Source organism: Pseudonaja textilis, chromosome 6 (genome assembly GCF_049901715.1).
Source record: "Pseudonaja textilis isolate UNSWEBS1 chromosome 6, rPseTex1.2, whole genome shotgun sequence".
Classification (NCBI taxonomy): domain Eukaryota; kingdom Metazoa; phylum Chordata; class Lepidosauria; order Squamata; family Elapidae; genus Pseudonaja; species Pseudonaja textilis.
This window is the reverse complement of record NC_141995.1, coordinates 45,367,211-45,382,109: the sequence shown is the minus strand read 5'-3', so window position 1 is coordinate 45,382,109 and position 14,899 is coordinate 45,367,211. Positions and strand designations below refer to the sequence as shown.

The 14,899-nt window shown below is 44.5% G+C and overlaps 1 protein-coding gene across 20 annotated transcripts in view; it reads right to left on the bottom strand.

The window, feature by feature from the left end:
• Positions 1-14,899, bottom strand: part of SLIT2 (slit guidance ligand 2) — a 224,515-nt gene that overhangs the window by 175,270 nt on the left and 34,346 nt on the right. For 9 of the 20 annotated variants that reach the window (XM_087936486.1, XM_087936489.1, XM_087936497.1 and 6 more), the window contains exons 1-3: positions 10,131-10,421; positions 7,965-8,036; positions 6,724-6,795 (exon numbers count right to left, since the gene is read on the bottom strand). In XM_087936486.1, the coding sequence (XP_087792612.1) occupies positions 6,724-6,795; positions 7,965-8,036; positions 10,131-10,294 (308 nt within the window). In that variant the 5' untranslated portion in view covers positions 10,295-10,421. Of the gene's footprint in view, positions 1-6,723; positions 6,796-7,964; positions 8,037-10,130; positions 10,844-14,899 lie in introns of those variants that run through there. The other 11 variants (XM_087936499.1, XM_087936500.1, XM_087936504.1 and 8 more) reach the window with 7 other exon arrangements.

Genomic DNA, 14,899 nt, shown 5'->3' with positions numbered 1-14,899 from the left:
CCTGTAGAGTAAGCCCACTGTCTCAGGTGTGCCACGACACTTTTTGGGCTCCGCAAATGGGCCAGGCAAGCATTCGAGTATCTATAATTTTTTTCACTTCCTACAATTGTGTAATGGCCTCACAATATTCGATTTATGAAGCAGCCGGAGCGGTTGCAATAAATAAAGGTGCGGGGAAAATAAACACTTGATTTCATTCCCTGCAGTCTTCCTCAGCGTTGCTAACCTCCAATTCTACACTTACAAAGAGATCCTGTTTTGTGTAGTGGTTTAACGCAGGGGTCTCCAACCTTGGCCACTTTAAGCCTGGAGGACCTCAACACCGAGAAAGCTGGCTGGGGAGTTCTGGAAGCTAAGGTCCTCCAGGCTTAAAGTGGCCAAGGTTGGAGACTTCTGCTTAGTTTAAAGGCCTCGGTCCAGACACTGAGTGACCACGAGTTCTGATCCTGCCTTAAAACGTGAAGCCTGCTTGGGCGACTTTGGGCCAGTCGCTCTCTCTCAGCCCCAGGAAGAAGCCAAAGGTGAGGACAGCACTCGAGGAGGAGCCGGCGCACTTATTTCCAGCCACGCCACATCGTAAACCAAGAAACAGCCTCTCCCTTACTCACATGGGCACGTATGCCAGCTCCAAGACAAACACGACACACATTTAACGGCTGGCACCCTCTCTCCCAAGTACCCAAATGAACCCCCAGACAGCTTTGTGATGCTGAAACTGTTGCCCGCTGTGTATCCCTATGCCTTTTCTCTCCCCATAGCAACCAGCCAGCCATCCAATATTCACAAAGGATGGGGCTACATCACGCTCACATCCTTGCAAGCAATGGACCCTCTTAAATATGGGGAAAGGGGGGGAAATTCCCAGTGCATCCTTTGTTTTATCTTAACAGTAACAATGAGGGTTTGTCTGTTTGTCTGTTTGTCTGTCTGTCTCTCTCCCTCTCTGTATGTAGGAAAAAAGTTTGAGAAGGGAAGGACAGGAGGTAGCAAAGCTCTCATGGATCAACTATCAATAGGGAATCGACCTACTGAAAATTCAGACACAAGGAAAGACACCAGTCAAACAATCACCTAAATGCAGAGCAATCATGTCAATCCGTATCTTACAGTCTCAATTATATTAGCAGACAAGAGTTCTTCTCTGGAAGGAAGTGGCTGGAGGGTTATTAACCTGACGCATCTTGTATGCCAAACCTTTGTTCTTCCGTTCAGATACAGATTAACAGAGTGGGAACCTTGTAGTCCAACCCCATGCTCAAGCAGGAGACCGTACACCATTTATGACAGAGGGCAGTCCAGTCTCTTCTTGAAGGCATCCAGTGATGAATTTCCCAAACTTCCAAAGGCAACTTCTATTCCATGGGTTGATTGCTCTCACTGTCAGAAAATTTCTCCTTATTTCCAGATTGAATCTCTCCTTGTTCAGTTTCCATCCATTGTTCCTTGTCTGGCCCTCAGGTGCCATGGAGAATAGCTTGACCCCTTCCTCTTGTTCAGTGTGGTCCTTCCTCATGCGGGGCTCTCTAGGACTTGTCCATATTTCCAGGAGAGGCCAGTATTCAGAAGATCAAAACGCCAGGGTTCTGCATTAGCAGGGACAGAGACTATCTCTCCCCCTTCCTCAATATTGCCTTAGAGCTTGGTATCACTCTCGTGGTAGCTGTGAGAAGAGACAGTCTTCCAATCCCCCATGTCAGTTGACGATGGCCATCTCGGTTATGGTGCACCATGAAGTGGCCTGTTTAGTTGAACTTGGCTGAACTCTGGAGCGAAGAGCATGGAAGGATGGTTGGGAGGCCACCTGGCGAAGTCAAGGAATATTCCTGGCAGAAGGAAACTGCCAAGTCCTTTTCTGTATCGTTGGCTACTTTTATGAAGTATCCAGAATGGAGAAGTAAACTAGGTTTCCTTTAAATAAAAAGCCACTCTCCCCCAAAATGGTTAAACCTGGATATATTTCTCTTTTTCATGAGCGTTTCCTCCTATGCTTGAAGGGACAGGGACATGGACATGTTTGTTCATGGTCTGTTGTATCAGCATTAAAGAGTATCAGCATTAAATAGGAAAATCCATGTTTGAAGTCCTTCATTCAATTTTTCTAGCAAGAACTTTTTCAATATTTTTTGCCTTTTTTCAAGTATGCTAATACTTTTCAAAATGCCTTTAAAGTGAAAAGAAAAACATGTAACACAATTGCTCTATAATCTAGGGAAAGAATTGAAAATGAAACTGAGCAGGAAATGACACCCAAAGGTGATCTAAGAGCTTGGGTGTAAAGTTCCTCTTACTTTTCTTCTGCTAAGTTTAAAACAGCATAAAGAGATAGGAGTTACTCCATTTCCCCAGGAACACCTGATGTTTATTGCCCTGTGAAATAGGCTGAGCAAAGGAGTTACTCATGTCAAAACACGAATCATGCAACAGGCTGCATTTTGGATCTTAATTATCAGGACTTTCAATTAAATTTAATACCAAACTATTAGCCACGTTCCACCACAAAGAAAGAAGGAGATGTATCAAATTAGGCCCTGAGAAAAACCACGTTTTCCTTCCATGGCAAAACAGCTAGCTCCAACCAAAGAGTCCAAACTAGCGAAACAACCAAAGCTGCCTGTTCCTTGGGAAAGCTACGTTCCCAACCTCTGAGTAAGAAGCAAACTCTTCATGTGCTTTTCTTCCAGGTAGCTCCTATTATTTCTGGAAAGTTAGTTGTTCATATAAAAAGTTAGTTGTTCATATACATAACCTTACTGTTTTCTTCAAAAGGACACATTTGGTGTATGTCTGTGTGTGTCTGTACACAGAATATTGTGGTATACACTGTATATATAGAAAAACTGACAGGGGGAGATAAACCTTCTGTTCTAATTCTGCATTGATGTTATTAAACTAGCGTGTTACTTTCCTCCCTCTCTGAGAAGTGTCTAAAGATGGGAAAGAATTATAAGACTTATCTGATTTCGGTGCGAAAGACCTGCAAGACCTGTCTTGAATTCATCCAAGTCCCATTAAAAACGTTCCAGCTAATAAACCATAATCACACCTTGTGCACAAGCAGCCTCAGAAATCTGAGATGCACAACTGTTGTTAGATTCCTGGCTACATTAAGATAACAAAAAATGTTCACTCCTATGTCATTTCATAGACCAATTATGGGACAACCATTTTTTGCCCTCAAGATAATCTTTTCTTTCAGATTCTTCATGCAATATTTATGTCTGTCCATCATAGCATTTCAACATGTGAGCTGGTCCCTTCCATGTAGTATAAAACCTCCAGCAGTTGCCATATTGATTGATGCAAAAGACAGAATTGGCTGTTTTGTTATGTTGATACAATAGTATACTTTCTTCTAATACTTAAGCCCTTTGCATTAGGAAAACATAATATAAAAACAACAATACAGGCTGCCTTAGAGACACAGGAGCAACCTGCCAGAAACCAAGCCTTAAACCAAACCCTCTTCCCTGAAACAAATAGAAAACCCATTGCCAATACTGCAAAACATCCTAGCCAGGTACTTTGCATGCAGTATTAATCAAACGAACCGATCAAAAAAATCTTCAGCTGTTACAGTTGGTTTACAAAACACTTTGAATGATTCTTAACATACACAACTACCAAAATGCTTCTTACAACCTTGGAACACCATACCTTAAAAAGGAGAATCTACTCTGAGAAGCTTCTATTAGATGAACGTGGACATTGTCAAAACAACAAAATCTCATTCTACTCTTGCTGTTAGTCAGAAGCTAAGCAGTTTCAAGAATTTTGGCCTGCATGAATTTCCACTCCAAATTATTTTCCCCTTTTGAAACAACTGAGTCTTAGTCCCTTGTACAACAAACATCCATGACTATATCAAAAGAGGGTTAAATAAAATAAAATGTTAAACATCTTAGAACAATATTTTGGAATACATTTCATGACATGCGATTTTAATTTGTTGCTTGGCATTATGAGATCAAAATCTTGTAAGAGTTTGAAAGGATTTATTTAATGACATACTAAAGAAAATGTTTGCGTTAAAGTTTTGTATGGATGCCAACCAACAAATAAGAAAGTTATTTGTTTTGAGCATTCAAAATGGAGCTAAACAACCTCTAAGTTGTGGTCACTTCCCTCAGTGTTCATCCAGGTGGTCTGCTGTATCTAATGTTGTGGTGGGGATGTTACATTTTAAAAAACAAATTAAAGATGATTTCCTTGAGAGCAAATTTGGTATAGTGGTTAAGGCATCAAGCTAGGAACTGAGAAACCATGAGTTTTAGCCCTGTTTTAGACACCAGTTTGTGGACTTGGGCCAGTCCCTCTCACTCAGCCCTAGAAAGCAGGCAATGCGGAGCCACTTCTGAAATCTTGCGAAGAAAATTATTTGTTAGATAGGAACAAAAGCCTCACTCAAAGGTTATTATGTACATGTCTGTCTATAAGAGGAAAGCAATAAGTAGAATCTCCATACAATTACAAAGAGAAATTCATCTCTTGGCTTTATTTTTATCCACTCTTATAAAGACATATAATAAATCTTAAAGGACTGATCTCAATACGAATATCCTTTTCTTTCTTTGCAATTAAACACAAAACCAACCTGTTCTTCACTATTTTAACTCTTCCTCAAAGGGTGACCTAATGCACTCTGTCTTTTGAGTAATAACCCCTAAAAGGCCCTTCTAACATGAGCAAACTGGAACAGAGGGAAAAAACTGCACCCATACACAATATTTTTAAGAAAACAAAAACAAAGACAAAACGATGTTTGCAGAACCAATAAAGTGTTGTTTTAAAAAGGTGGGAATGTAAGCAAAGCACACTGCTATGGACACATATGGAAACACTTTCCCAACTTAAATCCTAAAGCTTAAGTGCTACCAAAATCAATATCCACACCACCAAAGTGCAACTTTCAGTGAAGTTTGCTAAGGAATGTGCAAGTAAACACTTAAAAGGAACAGGATAGATCTCTCAGTGTTTTACCACCAACTAATTACTTAAACTAAACGTCTTCTATTTGGTTTGTATCCAATTCAGTGCAAATATTATTTATTTAAAATTGATCTCTTTTTGGTCTTTACACAATCGTTGCATTTATCACCCCACCTTCACAAGTTCTTACTTCCAACTCTTCAATTAATAAAGGAGAATATTTGTAGCTCAGGGGTGACATGAGGTGCTCTTGGTGCTCCCTGAATTTGCTCGTTTTCCTGCAGACGTCTCATTACCCAAACCAAGTAACATCATCAGGGCTAGTCCTACTTTTATCCATCACTAGTTCTTTATCCTATCCATCATCCATCCACTAGCACTGATGATGTTACCTAGTTTGGGTAATGAGACGTCTGAAAGAAAATGAGCAAGCTCAGAGAGCAACAAGGACCCCTCAATTCTTCCAATTGTTTACTTGATTTAAGACAAGGGATTTGGAAAGCTACAAAGAACTAACACTTTATGGAACCAAAAGAGAAGCTGGCACCTGGGTCTGGAGAAAGCTGGGCTGTATGGACATTGTTGAATAGATTGTGCATAGATACAACCAGATCCAGAGAGGTTCTGAACAATCGGGGCTTCTGTCTTTTGCAATTGTGGTGATAAGCATACAACAACACATATGTTCTGACCAAGGCTTCCAGTAGCAGACAGTAACAATCACACGCTTAGTCCCAAAACCTTCTTTAAAAAAAAAATTTCAACGGCTGTGAATTATATGAATTCACAGCCCGTAATCAGTCCCAAACAGTTTGTGAATAGTCCAACAGATGTTCTGCCACATTCCTTCGGGATAAGGCTGATAAGCACCTACCTTTATCTCCCTTGAAAGGCTGCCAATGACTAAACTGCCCATTAGCTGTACAAGGCCAAACGGAGCACAAAGTCAACACAGAGCTTCAGAGTTTAAATCGACCAGAATGAACAAAGTTGCTTCCTGCAAAGACTCGTGTCCCTTTGCTCCTCCTTTATGTCTTATGGGAGGGGCCAATCATCTCCAAGCCTTACTCCTGAGTTGCCCCTTTTGTCTTAACTATTCTTGCCTTCTGGCAGCTCTGTGCAAGCACACACTGGGAACAGGCTCCCCTTGTTCATCTGCCTCGCTGATGCCAGATTCTGGAGGCTCTGGAGTCAGCACATAATTCCCAAATGGTCCTGGCCCCATCTCTGTGTTGGATGCAGATCCCTCATTTGAGCCCTCCCCAGACTCCAGGACTGGCCCATGTTCCTCCCCACTGTCTGACTCTGCTGCCAGCTCCGCAGGCTGCCGGTGGACCACAACAACATATGTATACCTGCTGTTTGTGTCCCTATCAGTCTATACTTGGGGACCTCATGGCAGAACACAATTAAGGTTGCTAGTTTCTGGGAAAGATCTGTTCATATTTTAATCTTGTATTTTATGTTCAATGTCATACAGTATGCCATATTTTAATGGTGAGGCTTCTGACCCAAATAAACAAACCAACAGGAGATATCAACATATACTATGGTTAGATGACGCCATTTAACACAAATTTCTGCAGAAAAATTGTCTTTGTGCCTTTCGATTGTTTGCAAGTCAAACCCCCAAGTCTCTCATACAAATATACACATTTTTCTTTCAAAGAATAAAATTCACATTTACAGCCCTACTTGCTGGATGTACAAGCAAACATTACACTGCACTGCTTTCTTCAATAAATAACCCATGTGGACTTGCTTTCTATATTTAAAATTAATTAAAAATAAACTTACAGTCTCTCCAACTCTTTTAAGTCTTGAAATGCTCCTCTCTCAATTGTAGTAATCTTGTTTTCCATGAGTTGACTGAAATGCAGAATAAAATGCTTTGAAACTCCAGTAATCAGTGATTAGCACCAATTATTACAATACTTGGCAGTGGATACTCTTACAGTCACCTCTTCTTATTAACTCTGCAGTTCTCACTCTATTCTTAACTTTCCATCCAATTTAATGTGTTAAGCCTGTCACATGATATTGTCACTTAAGAGCAGAGGGGTCTCCAACCGTAGCAACTTTAAGCCTGGAGGACTTCAACTCCCAGAATTCCCCAGCCATCTGGGGAATGACTTAGAGAGAAACTAAACTTTCTATTCTTGGGGTGGGGCGGGGGGAGAGAGAGAGAGATCTTAAGCCTGTTTAAGAAGTTCAGGGTCAGAAGTGAGGAAAAAATATGCCTTAAAGACAAAAAGGCAAATCTACTGTTTAACGACAAAATGTAGAAATATGTACCAAGCCAAATCTATGAAGCTCTTCTTTAATAAAAGTACATTGTAAAAACACAAAGAATGTTTTATTTTACAGCAGGAAGACTCACAGGAACAATGTCTCTTCAAAGTTTGAAACTTTTCATCCACAGAAGGATGGATCAAAATTGGACAAATTAGTTACAGTTAAGCCCTAGCGCAGAACAATTTTCTGTTACTAGTGAGAATTATTCTTCGCTGCAGATCATGTACACAGACACAATCCCAACACATACACAACCCTCCCCCCAAATGTATCACCTAAAGCAGGAGTTGTTCAAGAGGCCAATAACTAGTTTCAAATATAATTTGAAACAGAAAATGATATAGGGCTACTCTTTGCTGAATTTCATCATGTTAAATTTATTTACTTACTTAAGTTATTCCAAACGCTTAACATATTTTTTTAAAAATACTTTCTGATTCATTAGTTTTGCAAAATATTCTGTTCCATGTAGATTTCTAAATCACGTTCATTTTTGAAATTTCACATATTTTGCAATATTTATAACTACAAGGAGTAATATAAAATCACAAGTGGTTACAATCTAGACTTCTATTATGGCAGCCTTCCAAACATTTAAATACTCTTATAACTGCTTTTTCTTCTCCAGTATAGCTGCTGTTATATGAGACGTTAATTAATTTTTTAAAAAGAATCCTATTCATTGGAAAAAACGTATTTTGCATAGGACTGAAGTTCAGTAACAAAATTCAAGAAAAACTTACAGAACACGAAGATGCCTCAGACCAGCAAAATCCGTTCTTGTGATCCTTGTGATATTATTTCCATTAAGATCCCTAAGAAAAACATATTAGCAGTAAAATTAGACAACCCATAAATATTAGCCATGCTTCTTAATCTTTCGAATAAGCTAGAAATGGTTTCTGGCAGTATCTGAAGATTAATACTGATGCTAATTTTTGCAAACGTTCATGAAAAGTTTAAGTTGCAATTATCTAAAAAAAAAACCAAAATGTAATAGGATAAATTTTGCTTTGGTCTCATTTACTGAAAAACAGTAATCACAAGGACTATTCTCATTCATTTGGCTTCTTGTGACATGACTAGTTACAATTATTAACTTTTGTTTATGTTTCTGCAGAGTTGTTTTCTTACATGAATAGTCTGGTGATTATGTAACAAATAAAAAAAAAACCAAGATGCGTTTCTACTGATAGGATTGGGGAAATTTCAGGATACAGAGAAAACAGAGGAGTTCTGATCATGTGTCAGGACATCTATCTAGCTGTGATATAGTGAGTTTTTTCCTGTTCGAAACAAGGAGGGAGAATAAGAGGCCAAAGAAGAGGAGAATGGAATAAACCAGCATAGAAACTTCCTCCCAACTCAAAGCTTTTTTCAAAACAACATGAATGTCCCTTTTACGTATATAAAAACTGAACACCTACTCCGTTAAACTAATACTTCTACTGATTGAGGTAAAATGACACAGTTTTAATAGCAATGAACTTCTGCTGCCCAAGTTAAGTCTTAGAAAATTTGCTGAAACTGTAATATACAAACAGAATGGAACAATTGTGGGAAAAGTTTTTCTTTTGTGGGCCAAAATTCATCTCAGCCTATGTTGTCCGTAAGAAATGAAATGGTCCCATCCTTTGGGGGGGGGTGCATTATTGAGAATTAACTTTATATGGGAAGTAATCTTGAAATTTATGGAATATTGTTTAAGAAAAGGAAACGGGATAATTAACACCCTCCTTTAAGTTGGTAGAAGCCAGAAGTGTTTCTAAAGACCCAATCAGGGACAGGTTGTTGTTTTTTTCTCACCAGAGTTTATGAGTCACTTTTAGGTTTTCCTTCTCACTCCCTGAAAAACAATTTTTCACCTATTTCCAATTTTTGTCCCCAGCTGCTTAAATAAAAATCTGCAAAAGCAATAGAACTCAAACGCCCTTTTCATAATGTAACAGCAGAATTTTTCAGAGCCCACTCCAGATAACCTTTTCTCCATCTTTCCTCTCAATTTGGAATCATAATCTTTGTTCGGAGAGGAACAGGGACGCGGTGACGAATTTAAAATGTTAAAAACAATTTAACATTTCAGCTACATCTCTTCTGAAAACGAGCCTTCCTCACTTCAAAGCCAACCTTACTGGCCGACTAGGAAAGAATCTCAACTGGTTTTGAAGAAGCAAATTTTCCATTTCCCCCTTTTTTTATTGGGCGGGGGGAGCCGCCTCCTTGTCAGATTAAACATCTATCTATCTATCTATCTATCTATCTATCTATCTATCTATCTACCTACCTACCTACCTATCTAATCTATCGGAAGGTGTCCCTTCAACCAAGAGGAGAAGGGAAGATCCAGAGAAGGATAGAGGACTCCGCGCCCGCTCACCTGACCTGCCACCGCAGCAGCATCAACCTGCGGGGCTTCGGTCGGTCGGTCGAGGGGCGACGGAGGGGGCGGGGGGGGAGCGGGCAAGCGGGGGGGGGCGCTGCTGCTTCCGGGGCTCCCAACCGGATCCCTCCGGGGAGCCCCCGAGATGCGCCTCAGCGGGCAGGAGGGCTCAGGTTGAGAGCCCCGGAAGGTTGCCCGAGTCCGGAATTCAGCCCGAGGGAAGCAGCCGCCCAGAGCGCTTCGCTCGCCCAAAGGAAGGGGCAGCGGCGCTTCGGTGGCTGAGGGGACGGTGGGGGGGGGTTAAAATAGACCCTGCTCTCTGATGGGAGGGAGGGAGAGAGAAAAAGAGAGGATGAAAGAGCCGCCCCGGAGGGCACCGGCCGGGCGCTGCTCCCGCCCGAGCGGCACCAAGCGCTGAGCGCGGCCGGGCCAGCAGCAGCCCCTTCCCCGCCCGCCCGGCTCCCTCAGAGGAGCGCTCCGGCCCAACCCCCACCCCCCTTGCCCCTCCCGGGTCCCCGGGGCCACTTACAGCCGCTCGGCGTGGCGGGGCAGGTTCCGCGGTACGCTGCGCAGCGCCAGCCCGTGGCAGTCCACGCTGGGGCCGGAGCAGGCGCAGGGCGGCGGGCAGGGCTGGGCGCCCCCCTCGCCCGGCCGGAGCAGCAGCAGCAACAGCGCCAGCAGGAGCAACTTCATGGCGTCCGCCCGGCGCCCCTCAGGCGCCCCTCAGACCGAAGCCGCCAATGCCGCCTGCCGCGCGGCCAAGTCCCGCGGCGCCGGCGGGAAGTCCGAGGCCCTTTCCCGGCGGGGGCGGGGGGGCTCAAAGGATGCGGCGGCAAAGCCGCCCGAGAGAAGCCGTCGCGCTCTCCGCTCTTCGCTCGCGCCCTCAGCGCCGCCGCCAGTCCGCAGCCTCCCGGCTAGTCGCCGCCGCCGCGGCCGGAGCCCCGCCGTAACGCCGCTCGCAGCAGCCCCGTCTGCCCGCCACCGCCGCCGCCGCCGCCCGCCCCGCACTGCATTGCGACCCTCCGAGCAGCGGCGCGGCTCCCGGGCGGAGCAGCCTCCCCCGCCTCCTCCTCCTCCTCCTCCTCACGCGGCCGGCGCCGGCAGGAGCCGCAGGAGCCGCATCGTGGCGCGGGCTGGGGAGCAGGACGACAACCAGCCCCGGCAGCAGCGAGCCAGGGAGCGAGCGAGCGCCCCGTCCGTGCCCGCCTCGGCAGCCTCTCTGCCCGCCCGCCCAGCGCAGCCCCAGCGCAGCGGCAGCGCCGGTCCCGCCAGGTAAGGCCCCGCCCAGCGCCTCCAAGCCCCGCCCCCGCGGCTCCTCCAGCGGGCGGGGGGGGGAGGGCCGAGGAGAGGGCAGGCCCCGCCCACGCGCCGCCCCCCCCCTCCACCCGCTGCTGACCGCCAGCGCCTCAGGTGAGCGAGCGAGCGGGCGGTTGGGCCGGCAGGTGCGGCGCTCCCTCCAAGCGGCTCCTGGGCGGCAGCGTCCGGCACTCGCCTTCCTCCGGCCGCCGAGCTCGGGGCCAGGAGATCCCGCGGCTCGGGCAGCCCGTCTTCTCCGGCCGGGAGACGCGCGGCTGGGTCGGCTACCTTTGGCTGCGCGCCGGACGCGAAAGAGGACCCTCCGGAAGGCCGAGGCTGGCGAGAACCTCCGTCCTTCCTGGCGGCGGTCGAGCGGGGAGGCTCAGCCCGGAGGAGCCCCGGGTCCTTTGGGAGTCATCCAGCGGGGCTCCCAGGGGAAGGCGAGGCGGCTCGGGCTTGTCGGGGTGGGTGGGGGCGGAGACCCGCCGCCTACCTAGAGCTGCTCCTGGGTGCCCATCCCGAGAGCCGACCCCCCCACCCACTTTGGGAATGCCTGGATTTCCCCTGCCCCGGAATAAGACGGAGAAGCCGCCTGAGACAGTGGGGGAGGACGAGTCCTGCTTCTTGGGGGTCCCCCCTTCCACCACCACCCCCGCAGAGAACCCCCTTCTGCTTAACCAGCCTTGATTTTGTGACAGGTGGTAAAATCCACCGATTAAGGGACCCTCTGAAAATGCCAAGAGCCTCCTAAGAAAACCGAGCGGATTTCTAATTAGATCTGGATTTAAATCATGGGACGTGTTTTAGGCGCTTTTTTGCACATGTTTTCACCTTTTCTAATAAAAGTGTCTGTTTTGCTGTGACTTCCGCAACCTCTTTTTCCTTCCCTCAACTTCAGAAGATCTACGGCTGCTTTCAAAAACATTTGGGGGCAGAGTCGAGAGGATACAAAAGATGTGTGTCAAATCTCAAAGTACAACCACACACAACTTCAGTGCCCTCGTTTTATGTTTTAATTATGTAAAACATAAGGTCCCAACAAGGCCCCTATTCAGTCACGAAAAAAAAAAAATGGATTCGTGTAACAATTTGTGTATCGTTATAAAATTAGTTCATTGTACCGGCATCTCTTAATTCACCTCTAGATTCCTCTGATCCATAACCATCTCATTACCCAGGTAGCAATTATTTTAAAACCGCCGTCTCTAAATTATGCTTTTGGAAAATAAACACACTTAAGCCTACCATTCTGTCTAGAGGATTCGGAATTACAGCTCTTGGCTTGTTGAGGTTGATTGGTTGTGGATCTCTTGACTGTTGCAACTTTTTATGGATTATTGTTTGAAAGACAAAAGTTCTGTAGCTTTTTTAGACGTTGTGCCGTAAAATACACAATGCCTATGTCCTTGTAACAAACTTTTTTTTTTAATCTGCGAATCTTAGATATGGAACTAACAATGTTACGAGGGTAGATCATTCTGTGCCTTTCAGTTTCAATCCGTGTTTCTTTATTAGACTTTGCATTTTAAATGCAGGCAGGATCATGGTGTTTATCTTACACTTGTTTACTTTGTAACATTTCTGCCATTCTGATCAGAATCACAAATGCCCTCTTTCAGGACTTCATGGGCATGCTACACTTTCCAGCATAAATGAGAAGACCTTAATCGGCCGAAGGGTATGTTTCATTTTATGTATGTATGTATGTATGTATGTATGTATGTATGTATGTATGTACTGTGAGGCTCACAGTGGAGATTCTAGTCCTGAGCAATGTGAATAAACAATGACACACATTCAGAGGCCCAATAATTATATTGCTATAGCTGTAGAAACAGCCTTTAATATGGAAGTTTTCCAGGGAAGGATCCTTGGGAGATGGAGATGGCACAGCCTCCAAATATTTCTCCCCAAATCCCTGTGCTATCTGTCGTTCCCTTTGGTTAACCCTGTCTTTGCTATGATGAGCTCAAATTTCTGAAAAGCCTGTGGATCCGGTGCATTATCGTGCAAAAAGGCAGTGCGGGGTTTTTATTCTTCTGAGAACAGACACTGAAATTTCGGCAAATGCTTTTTCCAAACACTTCTCATGCTGCAGAGGTGGCAAGAGGTCTTGCAAAAAGAGGCACCTTCCAGGTGTCCTGCTTGTTGCACGTCTCAATCATAGTATTGATCATGCAGTTCTCTGTTGGGATCAACAATATGAAGGTAGAAAGCAGAAAGCAAAATCAACTCAAGCTGGAAAGTTTGCTCCTTAGATATGAAATATTTCCCCAGAACTTGGCAATTATTATGGAATGAGTTCCATAATAAGAAGGGCCGGGGAAATCAGAAGATTCGGGCAGTTCGAATAAGTATAAAAGTGTATTACAAGCTTAAGCTCTCTACAAAAATCTGGCCAACCGAAAAATCAAGGAAAATGAGCGAGAGATAAGGAAGGCATTCAGGGTGGGCTACATTTAGATCTCTTGCCAGGAGGCGCGCAGGGACTCATGAGTGATGACACATTTGACCCCTCCCTCGGGCTCAGCCTGGTCATCTCCTACAACGTTACCACGAAGCCTTGGTTGCGCAGTGGTCAGAATGCAGTATTGCAGACTGACTCTGCCCACTGCCAGGAGTTCGATTCTGACCAGCTCAGGGTTGACTCTGCTTTCCATCCTTCTGAGGTTGATGAAATGAGGACCCAGATTATTGGGGGCAAGAGACTGGCTCTATGAACTGCTTAGAGAAGGCTGGAAAGCCCTGTGAAGTGGTATATAAGTTTAAGTGCTGTTGCTATGAAGCACAATTTACTGAGTACCATATCTTTACAGATTAGAAGCCTAGGTTCTGGAATAGTTCTTAACTGCAGTATTGTACACCATATGCCGTATGGTGTAAAATACTGCGTGGAATTCAACAAGCCTGTTCAAATTGTTTTCACAAAGATAATATATGAAATACAGAACTGAAGCTAGAATGTCATTGGTCAAGTGAAACTCTTGTGTATTTCCCCTTCCTGCTGCATGTGTGGTAGGGGAAAACTTACATCTTACAGCATATGGTGTACTGAGTGGTTGGATTTTTATATTAGGAAGTCAGAATTATTTAGACCAACTACCTCAAGCCTTTTTAGGCACTGTTTAGAATATAACACTCCCTTAGTTCCTTTTTCAGTTTTTCTGTTGGCAATGCTAGGTGGACAGAAGGAATTATAATTTCAAAAATGTATTTTGTAGGAATTTAAATGAATAAAATTAAAAACAGCCAGTGCTCAGCATTTGCTCAAGATTTTAGTTAGCATGACCTTGGGAGGCAGGTCCAACTCAGAACTTCCGAACTGGGTTGTGGAGACAGGTTTGTCTTAAGTAAGTGACCGGTCATAAGTCAGGACTAACTAACTGTATGCATTTGACGCTCAGAGGCAGATCAACTACTAAACTAGAACAAAACATACCAAGAAGTTGTGGATACAATTTCAAGGCTTTTTTCTAGATAAAATATTTTACCTTTGAAAGCAACCAACAAGGATTTAAACTGAGAACAAAGAGGTCATTCTAAAACAATCATCAGGCACCAGAATTGACAGCGCACACCTCAGCCACTCAGTTGCGTCTAACCCTTGGCCACTTAACAAGCTCCTAACTTAATCCTGCACCAAGCCCAATCTTTAGTGTATCTTTAAGGACTAGGGAGCCAGACAATCACTCAGAATAGAGCTGGAAGGGATCTTGGAGGTCTTCTAGTCCAACCCCTGCTCAAGAAGGACACCCTGTACGATTTCAGACAAGGGGCTATTCTTAAAAGCCTGCAGGGATGAAGCACCCACAACTTCTGAAGGCAACTTCTGTTCCACTGATCAATTGTTCTCACTGTTAGGAAGTTTCCAGGTTGCTTCTCTCCTTGATGAGTTTCCATCCGTTGCTTCTTGTCTTGCCTTCTGGTGCTTTGCAGAGTAGGTTCCCCCCCTACTTCTTTGTGGAAGCCCCTCAAATACTGGAGTGCTGCTATCATGTCACC